Raw genomic sequence first — 18077 nt, 5'->3', positions numbered from 1 at the left:
ATGTGCAATTTAAAATCATTCCTCAGATAATTATGATTATAGCTCCCTCAACACACATACATTGCTCTAGTGAGTAAAATAAAACAAGATTGATTACAGAGATGATGCATATTAGTTTGAAGAAGATAGAATGACATACATTTGGAATGAACTTATTTTAAGTAAATGCATGAAATACATTTGTATTATTTTATGTCCTAGTCACACCAATAGTTTTCTCATCTTAAATATCACCTTATACTAGTTCTGCTATAATTTACCCGATTTCTTGTTGGTTTGTTTGACTTTTCAAAGAGCTAGAATGACCAGACAAAAGAATTAAATTAATGAAAATTAGTGGTGTAATTTGAAAGTATATTTGAGGTTCTGGGGTTAGGCCAATTGATTATTTACAGAGAATTTTAATGAGTGATTGTAGAGAGCTTATTTAGTATAATGGACTTCTTTTTCAGGGGTATTTTGCCTATGAATCCTAGGAATATGATGAACCACTCCCAGGTTGGTCAGGGCATTGGAATTCCTAGCAGGACAAATAGCATGAGCAGTTCAGGGTTAGGTAGCCCCAACAGAAGCTCGCCAAGCATAATATGTATGCCAAAGCAGCAGCCTTCTCGACAGCCTTTTACTGTGAACAGGTAAGATGTTTATTGATACTGTGTGTCATTGTTTTTCTGGATATTTTCAAATTCGCCTTCTCATACTCAACATTCTGTTCTTGAGTCTTGGCTTCTGTCTCATAAGTTTGTTTCATCATATTTTTATGACCAAAGATTCTCTTTCTGTTACATGTTACAACTTCAGTCTCCCCAAACTTAAAGACACTCCTTTGAAAGTTAGTTTGATTTTGGAAAGCACATTAGAGGTTTTTGTTATTGTTAGAAAAGAATTGTTCTTAAGTTGCCACTAGGCAAATTTTTGTGCTTATGTCCTTTGTCGGTTAAAAGGCTGGCCACTTACGTGTAAGAGTTCCAGACTTATGAACAGTAGTGTGGATATGTTTGACTATTACTGCCTTGCTTTACTTATGCTTTGGTTTAGTACTCTTTCAACTGAAATTCAGTTTTGTGCTTTGGAGACTTAATGACCAAAGACTTTTTAAGACTACATTTACAATATTCGAAAATAGTGTCATGTTCTGGGATTTAAAATAAGATAAGCTGTTGTGTTTTTTCACTCCTTTTTGCACTTCCATTTGCATATGTTTACTGTGCAAGTGATAATGACAATATGAAGACCAGTTGTCCATTTTATTAGGATTTTTAAGCTGTTCGGGTAATTTATATGAGAGTAATGCAGTGTAAGGCTTTGTATCTTGAAAAAATTGTGTTTAATTTTGTCAATTTTTTTCACCCCCTTTTTTTAAATGGGGAACTGTATGAGGAAAAAGGATCTTGATCTATTTGCTATCATCCTACCCATTTAATTCACTTTCTTTCATCTACTGCTTGTAAAATGTGGATTAAAAATAGGTTATTAGCACATTTCCTGTTTGATCTTTATCCCATGAGCTCTAGTTCTTTTATTTAGATTTATGAGTATTTCTCTTAATAATTTACTACTCTTAATTTTAAAAATAACTACTATTTGTAAAGGATCATCAAAATTCTTATCTACTTAATAGCTTCCTAATCATATACTTCTTGGACTTTATCACATCTTTTCTTGTAGTATTGTTCATTGAATGTGTATTTAAATTTTTGCCTTACCATATTTTTTCACATTTTGTTTCTAAAAAACATATTATTTATAAATTGTCAATGAAACATGGGTCTCTATAACCCTGCTTATTACTATTGATAACTTGTATTTGTTATAGAATGTTTTCATCCCTTCAGTGTTTGAAGGTACCTATATCAACAATTCTAACATGCTATTAATTAAACAAGTGTTTCTAATGGCTTTCCTACTCTTCTCCAGAGCATTGTTGTTTCACTAGCTCCATGTTTTGTGAAAATATTGTTTGGCCATAGTTTTACAAAGTTACACACACACAAAAAAACAAAACCAAAAAACCCCATCATTTCCACAAACAGTTTAACCCTATTCGTAACACTGATAACACTGTCTTTTGTCAGATTATTTAATGTTAAAGTTGCATACTTTCATTGTAGAATTTGCATTAATAGCTGTTTTTGACATTCTTAATTACTTCTGGCTTTGCTTTAAGTTCAGACTTGTTTCTGTTCTCTCATGTTTAGCCTTTTGCAGAAAAAGGAGGCATTTGTAACTTATCAAGTACCAGTTGTGCATTAATTTAGAATGGAAGGTTCTATGGAGAGATTTGCTTTTTCTTTTAGGTAGCTGAAAGATAAACTGTATTTAGATTAGAATGACATTTTTTTTAGAACACTAAACTTAGTTAAAGAAAAGCACCATTTAATTCAGGTAAATGAAACATTTATTGAGTGCCTGTTTTATCCTCCTGAACAATGAAGGCAGAGGATGCAGAGATGACCATGACATAGATCCTGTCCATGAGGCATTTAGATTCTAGATGGGCAAAACTCTGTATGAAAGATGATCTTTTATGGAAAGTGATAATGGTAAATGGTATACTTACCAGTAGTGGAAGGAAAACAAGTATTCAGGAAAAATAGTTACGCTCTAAACTGCATGTTTTTAAGGTTAGTTACGTCTGCCAGTGTATCCAGTAAGTTGACTCTCCAAGTACCTAAAATAGTACTATTAATCTCTGTTTTCCTCAAGGCTTATGTGCAAATTCTTTTTTTGTTTGTTTGTTTGTTTGTTTTTAAAATCATCTGTTTAAGACATTTTGGTTCTCAGTTATTCATGGAAGGACTTCAGGAGGGTTTTTAAATAAAGGTTAAACTCAGAAAAAAAAATTAGTATTTGTTTTTAAAAACATACTGTTGTTTTATATGAGGAGATCAAAAGTATACACTTTTGTTTTTCTTCATCTAAAAGTTAGTGTTCTTACTGTATATCTAAAATTATTTTCTATGTACCCAGTATGTCTGGATTTGGAATGAACAGGAATCAGGCATTTGGAATGAATAACTCCTTATCAAGTAACATTTTTAATGGAACAGGTAAGCTTATTCTGGAGGTAGTAACCTATAAAAAATATGGTAGATCTTTGAAATATAAAGCAATTCAACATACTGGTCTTAAAATATTAGAGGATTTTTGTGTTAAACTGGTAGAATTTAATTTAGTGAGGATTTGACAGGAATAGGATTTAATACAGTGAATAGTTGAGAGATATTTAAATATATTTTTTCACTTGATATGGTAATAGCGTAATGTTATAACTTTAGGACTATTTACTTAACACCTAGAGAAAGCCTAAACATTAATTTAGTCTATTGCCTCAGAATATCTTTTGCTTCAAGAGCATTTTCTAGCTTCAGTCCTGTCACTGCAGTCTAAATTAGATTGAGTGGTATGGTATTCTGGCTATAGAGACCTAGACTGAAGAAACCTCTAAAATTATATTGGAGCACTTAACAATTTTTTCTTAATAATTTTAATAATTGGCATTTAACCCTTGGGGGTTTTTTTTATCCAGTTTTATGTGTAAATTTTAATTACATAGAATTCTGATTTTGAATTCCTGTGGTCTGTTGGTTTATTTCTTTTATCAACTGCTTCAGAGAAAGAGAACAAGAGGCTTTATTTCTATTCTGCTTCAGGTTTCACCCTCTTCCACCCTTGCCTCCAGACCCTTTCCTGAGAAAAGATATAAAGGATGTTGTATGGCCATAGGAGCAAAAATAATGAATGTGATCATTCAGAGAGATCTATACATAAAGGAAATGGAAGGGAAAGAATGATCAGTGGAATGTAGCATATGTGGAAGCAGGAGACAGGATTTAGTAATGAAATGTCATTTGTGACTAAGCTTTTAATTTTTAAGTGTTATTATATGTTTAGCAGCATAGATTGATCAAATGAGACTTTAAAATTCCAAATTTTAGCATTTAAAAATTACAGTTTTGTGTTCAAGGTGTTAAAATGCTATGAAGTACCATATTCCTATTGTTTCTGAAATGCACACTTTTTTCATATCATCTCTGAAATCAGGCTATGTATCATAGTTTAATTGACAAGTTATTCTTTTTTTCCTGAATGGATCATAAAGTAACAATGTGTCTGAGAATGCCATCTTATATTCTGAATTATGGTTTCATACACTTCCATAAATTTTTAAATTATTTCTAAAATTCAGTTTTAAGTAAATTTTAACTATTTTTAGAGAAATTGTTTCCAAGTCTTTACCTAAAAATATAACTTGGGGGTTTACTAACTAATTTTAGGTTAAAATTATTCTCCGATAATATGACCATTTTAAATTCCATCTTACAGGACCTGAAGATGTGTGTTAAAAGTTAATATATATTCAGCATTTCTAGTTAATTTATAACTGTGTAACTATAATAATTCAAGTAAGATTACTTTTATAACTTGAAACACTATAAATTTCTGTTGTCTTTTTATGTAGTAGTATCTTTTTAAAAGTTCATAAACTACAATTGATTTAGAAATAGTGGGCATGATTTTATATTTTACTTCTCATATTTTTAAATTGAAACTTAACTTGGAATGTTAATAGAGTGTTTTGTTTTTCTATCAACAAAGTAATCTTGAGATAATTAGTTTCTGAGATTCTTCTAATTATGGAACTTGGAGAAAAGTTAAAAACTGAAAGGCCAAATAAATTGAAAATGCTATAAAACACTAAAACATTAGACAAAGATTAAAGAAAAGCTATAATACAGGCTAGAACTAAGGTAGGAAATTAAATTCTTCAAAAATTAAGAATGTAAGATTGTAAGAATAATAGAATAACAAAAGTTGAGAAGAAATCAAGGAGAAAATTAAAATAGGCAAAATAGAAGGGCCGTCTGGCTGGCTCAGGTGGTAGAGCATGTGACTCAACCTTGGGGTTGTGAGTTTGAGCCCCATATTGGGTGTAGAGATTACTAAAAAAAATAAAATCTTTAAAAAATAAAACAGGCAAAGTAGAAATGTTGGGTTAAATTTTAATTTTTAAATGGAAGTGAGCCAATTTTTTTTCAATTAAAATGAACAGTAATTTTATTCATTTAATATCTATTTATTGAGCGCCTACTATGTAATAAGTAATATAAACTTCTGGACTTTGTATCATATTCCCATGCTTTCCACACACCTGCCAGACATGGGAACCCTGCTTATAACCTGGTCTATACAATCCTACTTATATTTCCCAACTGTAAAACACACATATACATGCAGACACACATTTGTGTATGGGACAGGTAGGTCACAGGACAGAAATCCTTAGAGTTTCTGCTTCCACTGCCTGTGTTTCAGATAAGATTCTGGTCATTTGCAAGAGGCACTGTCATTATCATACCTGTGTATGACTAAAGCTCCAAGCATCCAGATACTACCTCTGTCTCTGGATATAATGAAAAGAGCGATTACATCACAACAGTCTTTTTTTTTTGTTAGCTGATAAGCTATAACTTTAGAAGGCCACCCTTCTCAGGGAAATAATGTCCCACCTTACTCCTTATTGTCTGTCTTAAGTCACTAGGATTTGAGATTTTTTTATGCTAGCTACATACTGCTTTACTGAATTATTCATGAAATTCTTTTGTGTGAGATCAGTTCACCTGATCACCTACACATATCTAGTACAGTGCTGGGTATTATTTAGGAAGAAGATACTGTCATTTCAAATTACATTATGGTTGGTCTTCAATAATCTCTTTAAAATGTTTGTAGAATCTGGGTGCCAGGCTGACTTAGTAGAGCATATGACGCGTGATATCTGGGTCGTGAGTTCAAGCCCCATATTGGGCATAGAGCTTACTTAAAATAAAATGCTTGTAGAATCAGTAACTAATGTTCTTTCTCATTATTTAGATGGAAGTGAAAATGTGACAGGATTGGACCTTTCAGATTTTCCAGCATTAGCAGATCGAAACAGAAGGGAAGGAAGTGGTAACCCAACTCCATTAATAAACCCCTTGGCTGGAAGAGCTCCTTATGGTAATTAAACTTTTTAATGATGGCTAATGGAAACTTTCCATTGCACACACACATGCATTTACACATTTATATGCATGTGCACGTGTGTACACACACACATATCTGTTTTCTAATCAGGGTAGTATAGTTTTGTCAGAGCTGATACATGCACAGTGCATTTTCCTCCCAGAATACCATGATAGAAAAGTTAAATGGGCAAACAGTTTGTATAGAAACCCCAAAAGGAAATCCTAATTGGTACTCAGAGGTTATTTTCTTGTGACATTTCTGTCTTACTACACCTTAGTGATTATTTGTGGTCTGCCTTTTCTTAATTCATCACACGTTTTTTAAGTCACTCATTTAAATCCTGCATTCTTATTGATTAATGATGACCAACCACACATGGAAGATTTTTTCTAAGCCAGTTTCTTAACCTCCACACTACTGACATTTGGGTCAGATAAGTCCTTATAAATAGGGGGCTGTTGTGTGTGATGTAGAATGTTTAGCAATTTCCCTGGCCTCTGCCTACTTGTTGCCAGTAGTAACCCCCTCCCCATCATTGTGATAATCGTAGGTGTCTCCAGACAGTGACAAATGTCCAGTGGGAGAAAATATTGTCTTCTGTTGAAAACCACTGACTCCTGGGTCATGGATCGTTTATGTAGACTCTTGGTCACAATTAAAACCCTTTCTCACTGTCTCTAATAAATAAGAGATTTGGCTAAATGGAAAGAGGGGGGCGTGAAATGTGTGCAGTAACAATTTAGACATGAAAATTATATATAACTGCAGTGCAGCCATATTCTTATTATGCATTGCACATAGTTGTTTCCTTTTGGGAGAATTTGGTAGATAACAGTACTAGCAACAATGAACTTAGAGGGATCAGTTCATAACTTTTCTAAGATAACTGTTTTTCCTATTTTCATCCAAGAAGGATTTCTTTGCCTTTCAGAATATGAATACAAATAACAATATGTGAAGAAGGGAAAAATATATTGTTAATATTCTAAAGTTTCCAAACTAGTCTTCCAAAAATAACCAAAAAATGATCTGCCCTGGAAGTTGAGTACCTAGCTACTTGATTCTCAGTTCAGACTCTAATGTTTTTAACCTTTCCTCATAGGTCCATTTTTTCATCCCTTTAATCATTCCCGTTGCTCTCCTTGGACCAACTCTAGTTTCTCCATATCGTTCTTGAATTGTGGAGCCCCAAACTGGATATTGTTCTCCAATAAGGGCCTGACTAATGCCAAGTATAGTGGGAGGATTACTTCCCAGTTCTTGCATGTTTTACATCTATTACATGGAGTCCAAGAAAATCTGAAATAATGTGGAGTTGTTTTATAATTGATTGCAATTTGCTCACTCTGTAAGTCACTTTCAAGTAGAATACTGACATGTTCTTTTAAAATTTATTTTGTTCATTTGTATTTGACAGTTAACTGGTATTTATAATAGCTAGTCAAATATTTAAATCAAGCTTTAAACCAAAACTTTTGATAACTATTACCAATATCAAATTATGTTTTTAAGCATCTATATATGACCTTAGATTTAGAATTATAGGATTACCACTTAACTTCCCTTGTACTGTTTTGTATATTGAGTTATTAATTGGTATATAAAAGTTTAGTTCTTCATTGTTATCCTGAATACTAATTTTTTGAAGTGTGTTTTCATAGTGTAATTTTAAAAAATCATTTTGGTACAGTATCATGAGGAAAGTTAATTTTTTATAATTTGTAGAAAAATACCATAAATATGAATTGCAATTCTCTGGATTATTTTCATTACATAGTTGGAATGGTAACAAAACCAGCAAATGAGCAATCCCAGGACTTCTCAATACACAACGAAGATTTTCCAGCATTACCTGGTTCCAGCTATAAAGATCCAACATCAAGTAATGATGACAGTAAATCTGTAAGTAACTGAGAATTATGTATGTGAGTGGTGTAGTTTTTTTCCCTTCAGATTTCTCTTGTATTAACAGTTTTATAGACTATATTAAGGACTTACTAAATACTATTACAAAATTGTTTATCTTGAATATCTGTAATAATCTAACTTCTGAAGAATGTGGAAAACCTTTATAACTTAGAAGATAGCCTATTTTTTTCCTATTTCATATAGGTTTGCAAATTTCTGTTGAACTTCTCAGAGTTAATTTAGACTTTTATTGTAGTCCCTGTCAGCTGGATCCCATGAAGTTTGATATTATAGCCTTCTAAGGAGCTGTGTTTTTCTTGAGTAAGTTTTCTCCTTGAAGAATCTTTATACACATTTTTATTCCTGTGTTGATTCAGCCAACTCAGCTTCCTCTTTCTGACTTAACGAATGTGTTTATTTCTTCCACATTTCACTGAAAATAGCTTTTTTGTGTGTGATGGGAGTTTGTATGTATTGTTAAAATAATTGATAAAGAAGATTATTGGGTAAGAATTAAATATGAATTTTTAAAGTTTATATATTCTAACTTATCCTGGAGGTTTTTATGCTGATACTATAGGCAACATACTATAGTATTCTCTTCTAAATTAAAGTACTGAAGAGGGAAACTTGAAGCAAAGTTCTGAGATTTTTTTTTTCTGTGACCGAAGATCTGAGATTAAATAAGAATATTTTCCATATATTTCTTGTCCTTTTAATACTGAAATGTGTAAAATACAGGATTTATTCATAAACCATGGGACGGTTGTGGAAACAAAAAATTTCATGTAGAACTTGAAAAACAGGTAATAATTTACTACCAATTTAAATATAATAAAGAATGAATAGAAAGATAACTAATATGTGAACTTGAAATTTTTACACTTTACAAATTTTAATGTCACATTTAATTTTTTTCATGTTAGAATTTGAATACATCTGGCAAGACAACTTCAAGTACAGATGGACCCAAATTCCCTGGAGATAAAAGTTCAACAACACAAAATAATAACCAGCAGAAAAAAGGGATCCAGGTGTTACCTGATGGTGGGACTCTATAAAATACCTCAAAGATATTATAGAATTCATTTCTTTGCTTTTTCCTTAAAGATAAAATTACTGTGTTGTTCTTGTCCAGGTCGGGTTACTAACATTCCTCAAGGGATGGTGACGGACCAATTTGGAATGATTGGCCTGTTAACATTTATCAGGGCAGCAGAGACGGACCCAGGAATGGTACATCTTGCATTAGGAAGTGACTTAACAACATTAGGCCTCAATCTGAACTCTCCTGAGTAAGTTTTCCTTTTTCTTTTCTTCTACATTTGTATGTAATACCTATTTGCAGGTTTCTAGGTTTTAATTTCATGTGATCAGATTGTATCACTTGTAGCCACTCATTGTTGCTGTTATGTCTTGACTCTTTGGGTCATTCCCTCTCATGTTAGCTTCTGGATTACTGTCACTTGATGATATCATTCCTCTTTGGCAGTTTCAGAATACACATATATGATCATTCCAAAATCCTGAAATCTTGGCTCATTGAGTTTCGCACCTTCAAAAATCTTAACTCTCTGCCATATCTCAGCTACTTACATATTTAGTCATCCCTTTGACTTTGCCATTATCAGTAACTTCAGTTTCTCTATAATTTTATCTGTGCTCCCATGCCACTTCCTGTTTTCCATCTTTCTCCCTCTGGTTCTGGCTCCTATAATCATTTGACTCCTTGGGATCTTCAATCCATTGATTACTCTTATCTTTTCACTGTTCCACAACACACTTCTCTTCCCCCGAGAAGGACTCACTTCCTTCTTACCCAGTTAAATTCTGTGGTCACTCATAATTGTTTATATATACTCTTGGCTACTTTGCCCCTCTCTTGCTTTTTGTCATGATTGTGTGGCAGAAACTACAACCCTGGTTATACTCTGGCTTCCATTCTTGACCTTTGCTACTGAGCCTGGCTAAAGAAAACCACACAGCTTCAGTGCCTGGTCTCATTTCTCATTCATGGCAGGAACTTCAAAAGTAGGCGCTTAATTCTGCCATTCATACCTGGCGTGCCTGGTCCATTCATTCTTTTGTTCTCCTATGCAACTGTTTCACATTTGTCTCTTCAGACATCTGATTATCTTTTTCCTTGTCCTTACTCTCAGATAAAGACCTTGCTTCCCCCACCCTGCCCCAAGTTTTTATTTAAATTCCCGTTAGTTAACAAACAGCGTAATACTAGTTTCAGATGTAGAATTAAGACCTTGTTTTTTATTTCTACTTTACTAAGAAAGATGGAAATAATCAGAAGAAAATGTCAGCAGTCCTACCACCAAATCTGTTTACTGTCTGTATCCCAAGACCTTATTCTTATTTTCCACCCTGTTGATATAGTTGATCCATGCTTTCTACTTAAAATGTCTCTTGAAAACTCAAAGACGTGGCTCTAACAATTTTTTGTGCTTTCGTTGGATCATTTCCATCAGCATACAAATACTCTATTACTTTCTTTATGTTAATAAAATGCCTTCTTTTTATCTAACTTCTATGAGTTAACTGCCCTTATTTCTTGGAGAGCAAAACTCTTCAAAAAGCCATCTTTGCATCTCCCATTTGTGTTCTCCCATTCTCAGTTAAACCCATTTCATTTAGAATTTTCCCTCACCACTTCACTAAAACTACTGTCATGGAGGTCATCAAATGGATGTGTATGTTATTAAATTCAGTGGTTGCTTGTAGGAATTTATCCTCCTTGACCTGTCACCGTTTGACATAGTAGACTCATTGCTGTATGTTTCTCACTGCTTTTAACTGCTGCCACCCTGGTTTGAATTGCCCTCCTCTCTTGCCTGGATTACTCCATTAGCCAGTCATAGGTATCCCTGATTCTCTCTGTGTCCCTCACAGTCTCTTCTTTATTTAGGAGCCAGGACCATCCTTTTTGAATAGGTTAATCTTCTGCGCACTGCTCAGTGAGGGTTTGTGGTTTCATTATGAATAAAAACTTAAAATCTTGGGATGCCTGGGTGGCTCAGTCTCTTAAGCATCTGTCTTCGGCTCAGGTTATGATTCCTGGGATTGAGTCCCTCATTGGGCTTCCTGCTCAGCCCATTGGGAGCCTGCTTCTCCCTCTCCCTGCTGCTCCCCTTGTTCATGCTTGTGCTTTCTCTCTGACAAATAAATAAATAAATCTTAAAAAACAAAAACAAAAAACCAAAATCTTTATAGGGCTATTTATCTTTATAGGCATCTTCTCCTTCCCCCACCTTAATAGCTTGGTCCCTTTGTTCACTCTGTTCCCAGCTTTCGTGGCCTTCTTGCTGTACCTCAGACATGTCAGTCATATCCCCACCTTAGTTATTCTAGCAGTTCCCTCGGACTAGAATAGTCTTCTGCCAGATAATTAATAGGGCTAACTCCCTCATGTCTTTAAAGTCTTGTTCAAATCTGATCTTCTAAATGAGACCTAACCTCACTGCTTTATTTAATGCAACTAATCTCCCATCCCTACCGCTCCACAAACATGGAATATTATTTATTATGCAAATTATTTTTGTCTGCCTCCCTCTCATCTATCATCCTCAATCAGAAAATAAGTTTCATGTTGTCAGTTACCTTTCTTTTGTTCACTAATGTATCCAAATCACCTAGAACAGTGCCAGGCATACAGCAGACACTCAGTAAATATTCGGTGAATTTGATCTTTAGCTTTTAATAGTTACTGATTTTTTCTGGGAAAGTAATTTTACTTGGGGGCATGCTGTTAATCAGTTTAAAGCATTCTGAGTTGAAGTTACGTGTAAATGTGAATGAATGAATATATATATATATATATATATATATACATATATATATAACTTAATATATACACTTTGTGTATATATATGTATACACACACACACACACACACACACACACACACACACACCCCTAGTTAACTTGTTTCATTTTTCTGTGTAAGTCATAGTAAACACATGAAAAGAAATTAGAAGTAAAGAGCTCATCTCACTTTTGAAGTCACTGTTTTTCTGAAATAAAAACTGAAATCTTTTTCTGCTTCGGACTTCAGAGTGTGTTTGTTTTTTTTCCCCTCTTATTCAGAAATCTCTACCCCAAATTTGCATCACCCTGGGCATCTTCACCTTGTCGACCTCAAGACATAGGTAGGAGAATCCATTTGCGTTCAGACCTTTTAAAAATATTTTTTTAACTGAGAATCAGTTAATAAGGCTTTTTTCATTTTATTATCCAGACTTCCATGTTCCATCTGAGTACTTAACGAACATTCACATTAGGGATAAGGTGAGTGTAGTTTATTATTCTCCTCAGTCAGCATGAATGTATCCATTTGTCAGGTACTGTTATTCAGTTCAGACGGCATAAAATTTTTTGAAATAATTAGCAGTGGTTTCAGGGGTATGCTTTCATGTGTGTCCATTCAATTACGTAAAACAATTTTATTTCTATTTTTGTTTATCTTATTGTTTTGATGAGATCCTGGGTTACATTTAAAGAGTATGTTTTAAAAACAGTGGTAGGACTGGTAAAATATTTCTTGGAGCTATTATTAATAACGGTATAACCGTGGTTGATGAGAATAAACGGTCTTAGAAAATTTGATTAATTTCCTTCTGATATTCTCATTTTACGCTCTTATCAATAAAATATACTTTTTACAAATGTTATATAGTGGTTTCAATGGAACAGTATATAAATATATACTTTAAAACTATGACATTTGACTTTTTAAAACGTCTTAATTACCTAAAATTCTAGTTCTAAAGTAACTATTAACAGATTACAGTTTTAATCTTTTTCTTACTCTTAGAAGAAGAAAATGGTAAATATTTTGTTTAGGAGAAAGAACTAAGTGTTCATTTCTGTTAGAAGTTGTGTCCCTAGGTTTTGGCCTTGAGGAAGAACATAATTTATTAAAAATTACATGTTATACATATGTGTCTAATTTATTATATATTTAAGTATAAGTCTAAAATATTTCATAAATATATAAAATACATATTAAAATGACAGTGTTCTGTGTCTGTGCCTTCAAGTTGCATGGTCAAATGGATGTTGATTTTTTGGACAGGCAAGTTAAAGAGATACTTCTCAATATGTCTTTTGATACTTGAGTAAATGGAATACAAGAAGTATGATATAGAACTAATTTTTTCGGGGTGCCTGGGTGGCTCAGTGGGTTAAAGCCTCTGCCTTCGGCTCAGGTCATGATCTCAGAGTCCTGGGATCGAGCCCCACATCGGGCTCTCTTCTCAGCAGGGAGCCTGCTTCCTCCTCTCTCTCTGCCTGACTCTCTGCCTACTTGTAATCTCTGTCTGTCAAATAAATAAAATCTTAAAAAAAAAAAAAAAAACTAATTTTTTCTGTTTGTGGACTATGTGATTTTTCTGCCACCTCCACCATAGATAAGGCTTTTTTGCTCCAAACACCTAAGGGTTCCAGAACCTTTTCTTAGGGCAATTTAAGAAATACTGATTTAGGAGAATTTGTCACCTTCAGAAGTGCTGCTTGAATGGGGATGATATGAATGGAGACAAAAATTACATTCCACGATTGTGAAACAGCTAAATAAACATTTAGATACAGAATTAGGTGAAGAGATTAAAGTGTTCATTTTGGTTAGCTTTTTTTTTTTTTTTTTTAAAGATTCTATCCATTCACCTGACAGAGATCACAAGTAGATAGAGAGGCAGGCAGAGGCAGAGGAAGAAGCAGGCTCCCCATTGAGTGAGAGCCCAATGTGGGGCTCAATCCCAGGAGCCTGGGACCATGACCTGAGCTGAAGTCAGAGGCTTTAACCCACTGAGCCACCCAGGCTTCCCTTGGTTAGCTTTTAAATAAAGGTTTATCCTAATACAAGATTTTGATACTGTTAAACTTGATGTTTTCTATTTTGATTGGCGGTTAATGGTTCTGCTTTGTGGAAGGACGTAAGGCAGTCATCTTTTAGTCATCCATTTAAACAAAATAAAGAGAATCCCTTTGTGATTTTTGTGTTTACCATCTGTGATTTGCTAAAAATGCATAACCTACTGATCCGTAAATTGCTGTCCAGTGTAGATTCAGCTAACATTTCATACAAGTTTTCTCTGTGATAGGCATTCTTTAAGGTACATTCATATATAGAAACTTTATCCATTTCATTTACATTCTTAATAACCTTGTAGGTCTCATTTCTGCATTTTGTATGGAAGTTCATAGCATTAAATAACTTGGATATGATTATATTTGTAAATAATGGAACTGGGTCTTGAATATAAGTCCTACATTTCTGAGCACTGTTTCCACTATTATTACCATGTTGGGTATTAATAAGCCCTCTAGTAAAACTGCATTTGGTCTTGGTTAGAAGTTTTTATATAGCTTTTTATCCTATTAGTATATAAAGTAGATGTACCAGAAATAATTGTTAAATTACTTTAGTTAAATGGTAAAACTCTCCCTTAAAATTGTAACTACCTGAAAAATCATGTAATAATGGTTATCTGCTATAAAGAAAAGAGTTTCTGTTTTTTTATTTTTACTTCAGTGGTAGCAATGTGTTGGGATTTTCAAACTTATTTTACACTTCAGAATAATTGATTTCTCTTTTCCAGCTGGCTGCAATAAAACTTGGCCGATACGGAGAAGACCTGCTCTTCTATCTCTATTACATGAATGGAGGAGACGTATTACAACTTTTAGCTGCAGTAGAGCTGTATGTTCAAAGTATTTTTAAACACTTTTGTATTATAGTGGATCTTGTTTATTCTGAAAGCTTTTCTTTTAAATGATAGTTACGGTTTCTGTCTTTTGTTCTTAAAGTGAAAATATTTCCATCAAGAAATAATTTGTTTTTACATTTAATAAAATTAATTTAGATTGAAAGTTTGTTATCATGGTTAATGGTCACTGTATAAAGAATTATTTCAGATTTAAATAATCCTAAATTTGTAAGAAGACAGAATCGATTCATGAATTTGGTGAATCTAATTTTTATGAATATTTTTTATAAATATGTGAAGTATAAGATATGGTTCATAACTGTGGCTCATCTTTTTGTGGAAACACATATATTAATGTTAGTGAATTTCATCATTAGTGAACATCTATTGAGTATTATATGGGCAAAGCACTGCATACATCTTGTGTGTTTTGAAGTATTGATGAAGTCCACATTGATTATCAGAAGCCTGTTGGCCAACTTAAATAAATTAGTGTTAAGAAGTAGGTCCATGGAATGTTTTTTCTTGAGCATTTCTGTTTTTACCTGATGCTCTAAGAATAAAAATTTTTGTATCCTTTCTCATATATAATTGGTAGTATATTTTGTTACCAATAGATTATTCTATTAATCATGTTTACTAGAATAAATTGTTATTAAAATTTTATAATATTGTGGGACTCCCGGCTGGCTCAGTTGGTAGAGCATGTGACTCTTTTGGGGTTGTGAGTTTAAGTCCTATGTTGGGCCTAGAGCTTACAAAAAGAAAATTATGATATAGAAACCTAATTTTTACAGATGTATTTTATAATACTCCTAATAATCTTTCTATAAATGGCCTTGGATCAGATACTTAAAAATGTAAAATTCACTATGTTGATAATAAATTGCTTTTTATTTCTCTATTGAGAATTTGTTTTCTCCCATGTTTTCCCCTCATTTTTTGTAACATAGCAACTGTTACCTGTTCTTTTTAATTTATTCATAAGTAAATAAATTCATTTAGTCATTCATCTATCCATTACTGGCAGTTCTGTCTCATATCTTATGTCTAAAAATTATCTCACTTATTAGTAGGAAGGTATTTGTTTACATGGAGGTTTGTTCTACCAGAGATGTTTTTTCTGGTACTTTTACCTCCTTTGGATGTTACTTCCCCAGTTTACAAGTGATATTAAATCCTTACTGATTCTTGCATGAATTCTAATGGATATCATTTTGGCTTTTGAAAATTTAAGGTCAGTGAGATTTGAATAAAAAAAGTAATACATTCATTAAGAATTTTTAAAATGGATATTCTATTTTCAACATAGTTTTAAAATTATGTGAATTTAAATAGATAAACATACTATATTTTGTTCCTTATAAAATAATACAAATAGCTGGGGGTTTTGTTTGTTTTAATAGATATCTCAATTTCTATTGAATGTTAAGAAGAACGAAAAAGGAGTGAAGTTTCTGGAACACGATGTATATTTATTTGGTCTGCCTAAGTTTTTAACACACTGCTCATAGAGCTTTTAAGAACTCATTAATGTTTGCATAAAAAAGTCTCTTCAGTTAAATAAAGATGTGTATATTAATTAATGAGTGTGGTTTCTGGACAAATTAAGGAATTCTTTTCCTATATTTATTTCACTAAGGTTATATTTAATAACAAAGGGTAAAGAAGCATCCATATTTATGTATTTTCTGTATAATTATTTTCTGAGAAAAATTTTTACAAAATGTAGAAAATGTTTGATGTGAGCCACAGGAAAAAATTAATTGTCTTTTTCTCTTAAAAATTGAAGTTTTAACCGTGATTGGAGATACCACAAAGAAGAACGAGTATGGATTACCAGGGCACCAGGCATGGAGCCAACAATGAAAACCAATACATATGAGAGGGGAACATATTACTTCTTTGACTGTCTTAACTGGAGGAAAGTAGCTAAGGTATATTTTTTTCCATGTGCAAATGTGTAAATGTATAAATCTAGATTTTAAGAAGAAGTATCCTCTTTTATCTGTTTATATGTACCAATACATCCATTCCAATAATGTGCCAGATACTTGCTAAATAAGTTTTTTTGTCTTCACCTCCTTGGCTTGATTTAAATTCTGGGAGAGTATCCGGAAACATCTCATTTCACCCATAGTTAGGAAAATGATTGAACTTGGTAAGAAATTTTGTAATTTTTCACAAGCCTTGGTAACATTTGAAATATTTTTATGTCTACTCAGTTGTAAAATAAAGATCACCCTCTTGCAATCCCAGTCATGTATTCTTATTACTTTAAGCAAGTAGAAGATTTTCCTAAAACTGGTATATAAACAGATAATAGGCTTTTTAAAACACTTGCACTCATTGCAGAAAAGATGCTTGAGTTTTTGTTTGCGAATGATACAAAGAAAGAAAATTGTAAGCATTAACCATGATTGTTCCTATGACTAGTATGCTGAATATTGGACGGAAGAGGGCTGTGGAAAAAGTTGGTTGTACGTTTTGTTTTGCAACTTTTCCTCACAAAAACACCTATTTAACTGTCCCATGTGCAAAATTTTCATTAGTGTCATAGCGTATTTCACATTTGTATGTAGTATCTTATGTATAAATTTAGTCTACCTAGTAGAGAGTATAACCAACATCTGATTTCATAACTCCCCAAATTTCTTGTTTCCCTTGAGGATTCTTAGGATTAAAAAACTAAAGAGTTTGTTTGTTCTCAAAAAATTTAAACAGAAGAAAAATATTTCTTGACAGTCCATTGGATGATTCTTTAGTTGTTGGTTTGGGCTTGTTTAATCTTTTGAGTCAGCTTTACCAAATTAATAAGAAGGTAAAACATTTTAACAAGATAACGTAAAATGCTTACCAGATCTTTATCACAAAAATGTTTTCCATCACAAGAAAATTTAATACAAAACTTGAAGAAGGAAATAGGAAAAGTTGTGCCCAAGTAAAAAACACCAGACAAGACACATACAAGAGGTTAAATCTTTTTTTTTTTATTATTACTTTTGGGTGTTTGTCAATGGTAAATGTCATTACTTCTCAGACCAAGTCCATAGACCACCATACTGTATTTGAGTTATTTTATAACCGTTATAATTAATATGCATATCTTAATTTCAGAAGGCAGATCCATGATCTGACCTTTTAAGTAGAAATAATTACATTCATTTCAAATAGTACAAGAGACATTGTGTATGTTACCTATTAAGAAGTATAGTGTGGTAGAAAGTGATAGCCCTTACATCATAGATTTGAATTTAACTGCTGTTTCAGCGATTTATGCTTTGCCCTTGTGCAAGTTTCTTTTCCATGCCTGCTTCCTTATCTTTTAAATCGAAATCATATTTGCTTCTAGATTGTCATGAGGATTAAATGAGATTTTACACACACACACACACACACACACACACACACACTGAGTACGATGTTTCTCATATATTGGGTATT

The 18077-nt window shown here is 32.8% G+C and overlaps 1 protein-coding gene across 10 annotated transcripts in view; it reads left to right on the top strand.

The window, feature by feature from the left end:
* The window catches only part of CNOT2 (CCR4-NOT transcription complex subunit 2), a 119320-nt gene that overhangs the window by 95355 nt on the left and 5888 nt on the right, over positions 1 to 18077 (top strand). For 8 of the 10 annotated variants that reach the window (XM_032854807.1, XM_032854811.1, XM_032854808.1 and 5 more), the window contains 10 exons: positions 453 to 635; positions 2971 to 3050; positions 5875 to 6000; positions 7787 to 7911; positions 8844 to 8964; positions 9056 to 9212; positions 12013 to 12074; positions 12164 to 12213; positions 14526 to 14626; positions 16426 to 16570. In XM_032854807.1, the coding sequence (XP_032710698.1) occupies positions 453 to 635; positions 2971 to 3050; positions 5875 to 6000; positions 7787 to 7911; positions 8844 to 8964; positions 9056 to 9212; positions 12013 to 12074; positions 12164 to 12213; positions 14526 to 14626; positions 16426 to 16570 (1150 nt within the window). The remainder of the gene's footprint in view (positions 1 to 452; positions 636 to 2970; positions 3051 to 5874; positions 6001 to 7786; positions 7912 to 8843; positions 8965 to 9055; positions 9213 to 12012; positions 12075 to 12163; positions 12214 to 14525; positions 14627 to 16425; positions 16571 to 18077) is intronic. The other 2 variants (XM_032854812.1, XM_032854815.1) reach the window with 2 other exon arrangements.

This window comes from Lontra canadensis, unplaced genomic scaffold, assembly GCF_010015895.1.
Source record: "Lontra canadensis isolate GAN:19392208 unplaced genomic scaffold, GSC_riverotter_1.0 scaffold9, whole genome shotgun sequence".
In the NCBI taxonomy this organism is placed as follows: domain Eukaryota; kingdom Metazoa; phylum Chordata; class Mammalia; order Carnivora; family Mustelidae; genus Lontra; species Lontra canadensis.
The sequence above is the reverse complement of the archived record's forward strand: the minus strand, read 5'-3'. Positions and strand labels throughout refer to the sequence as shown.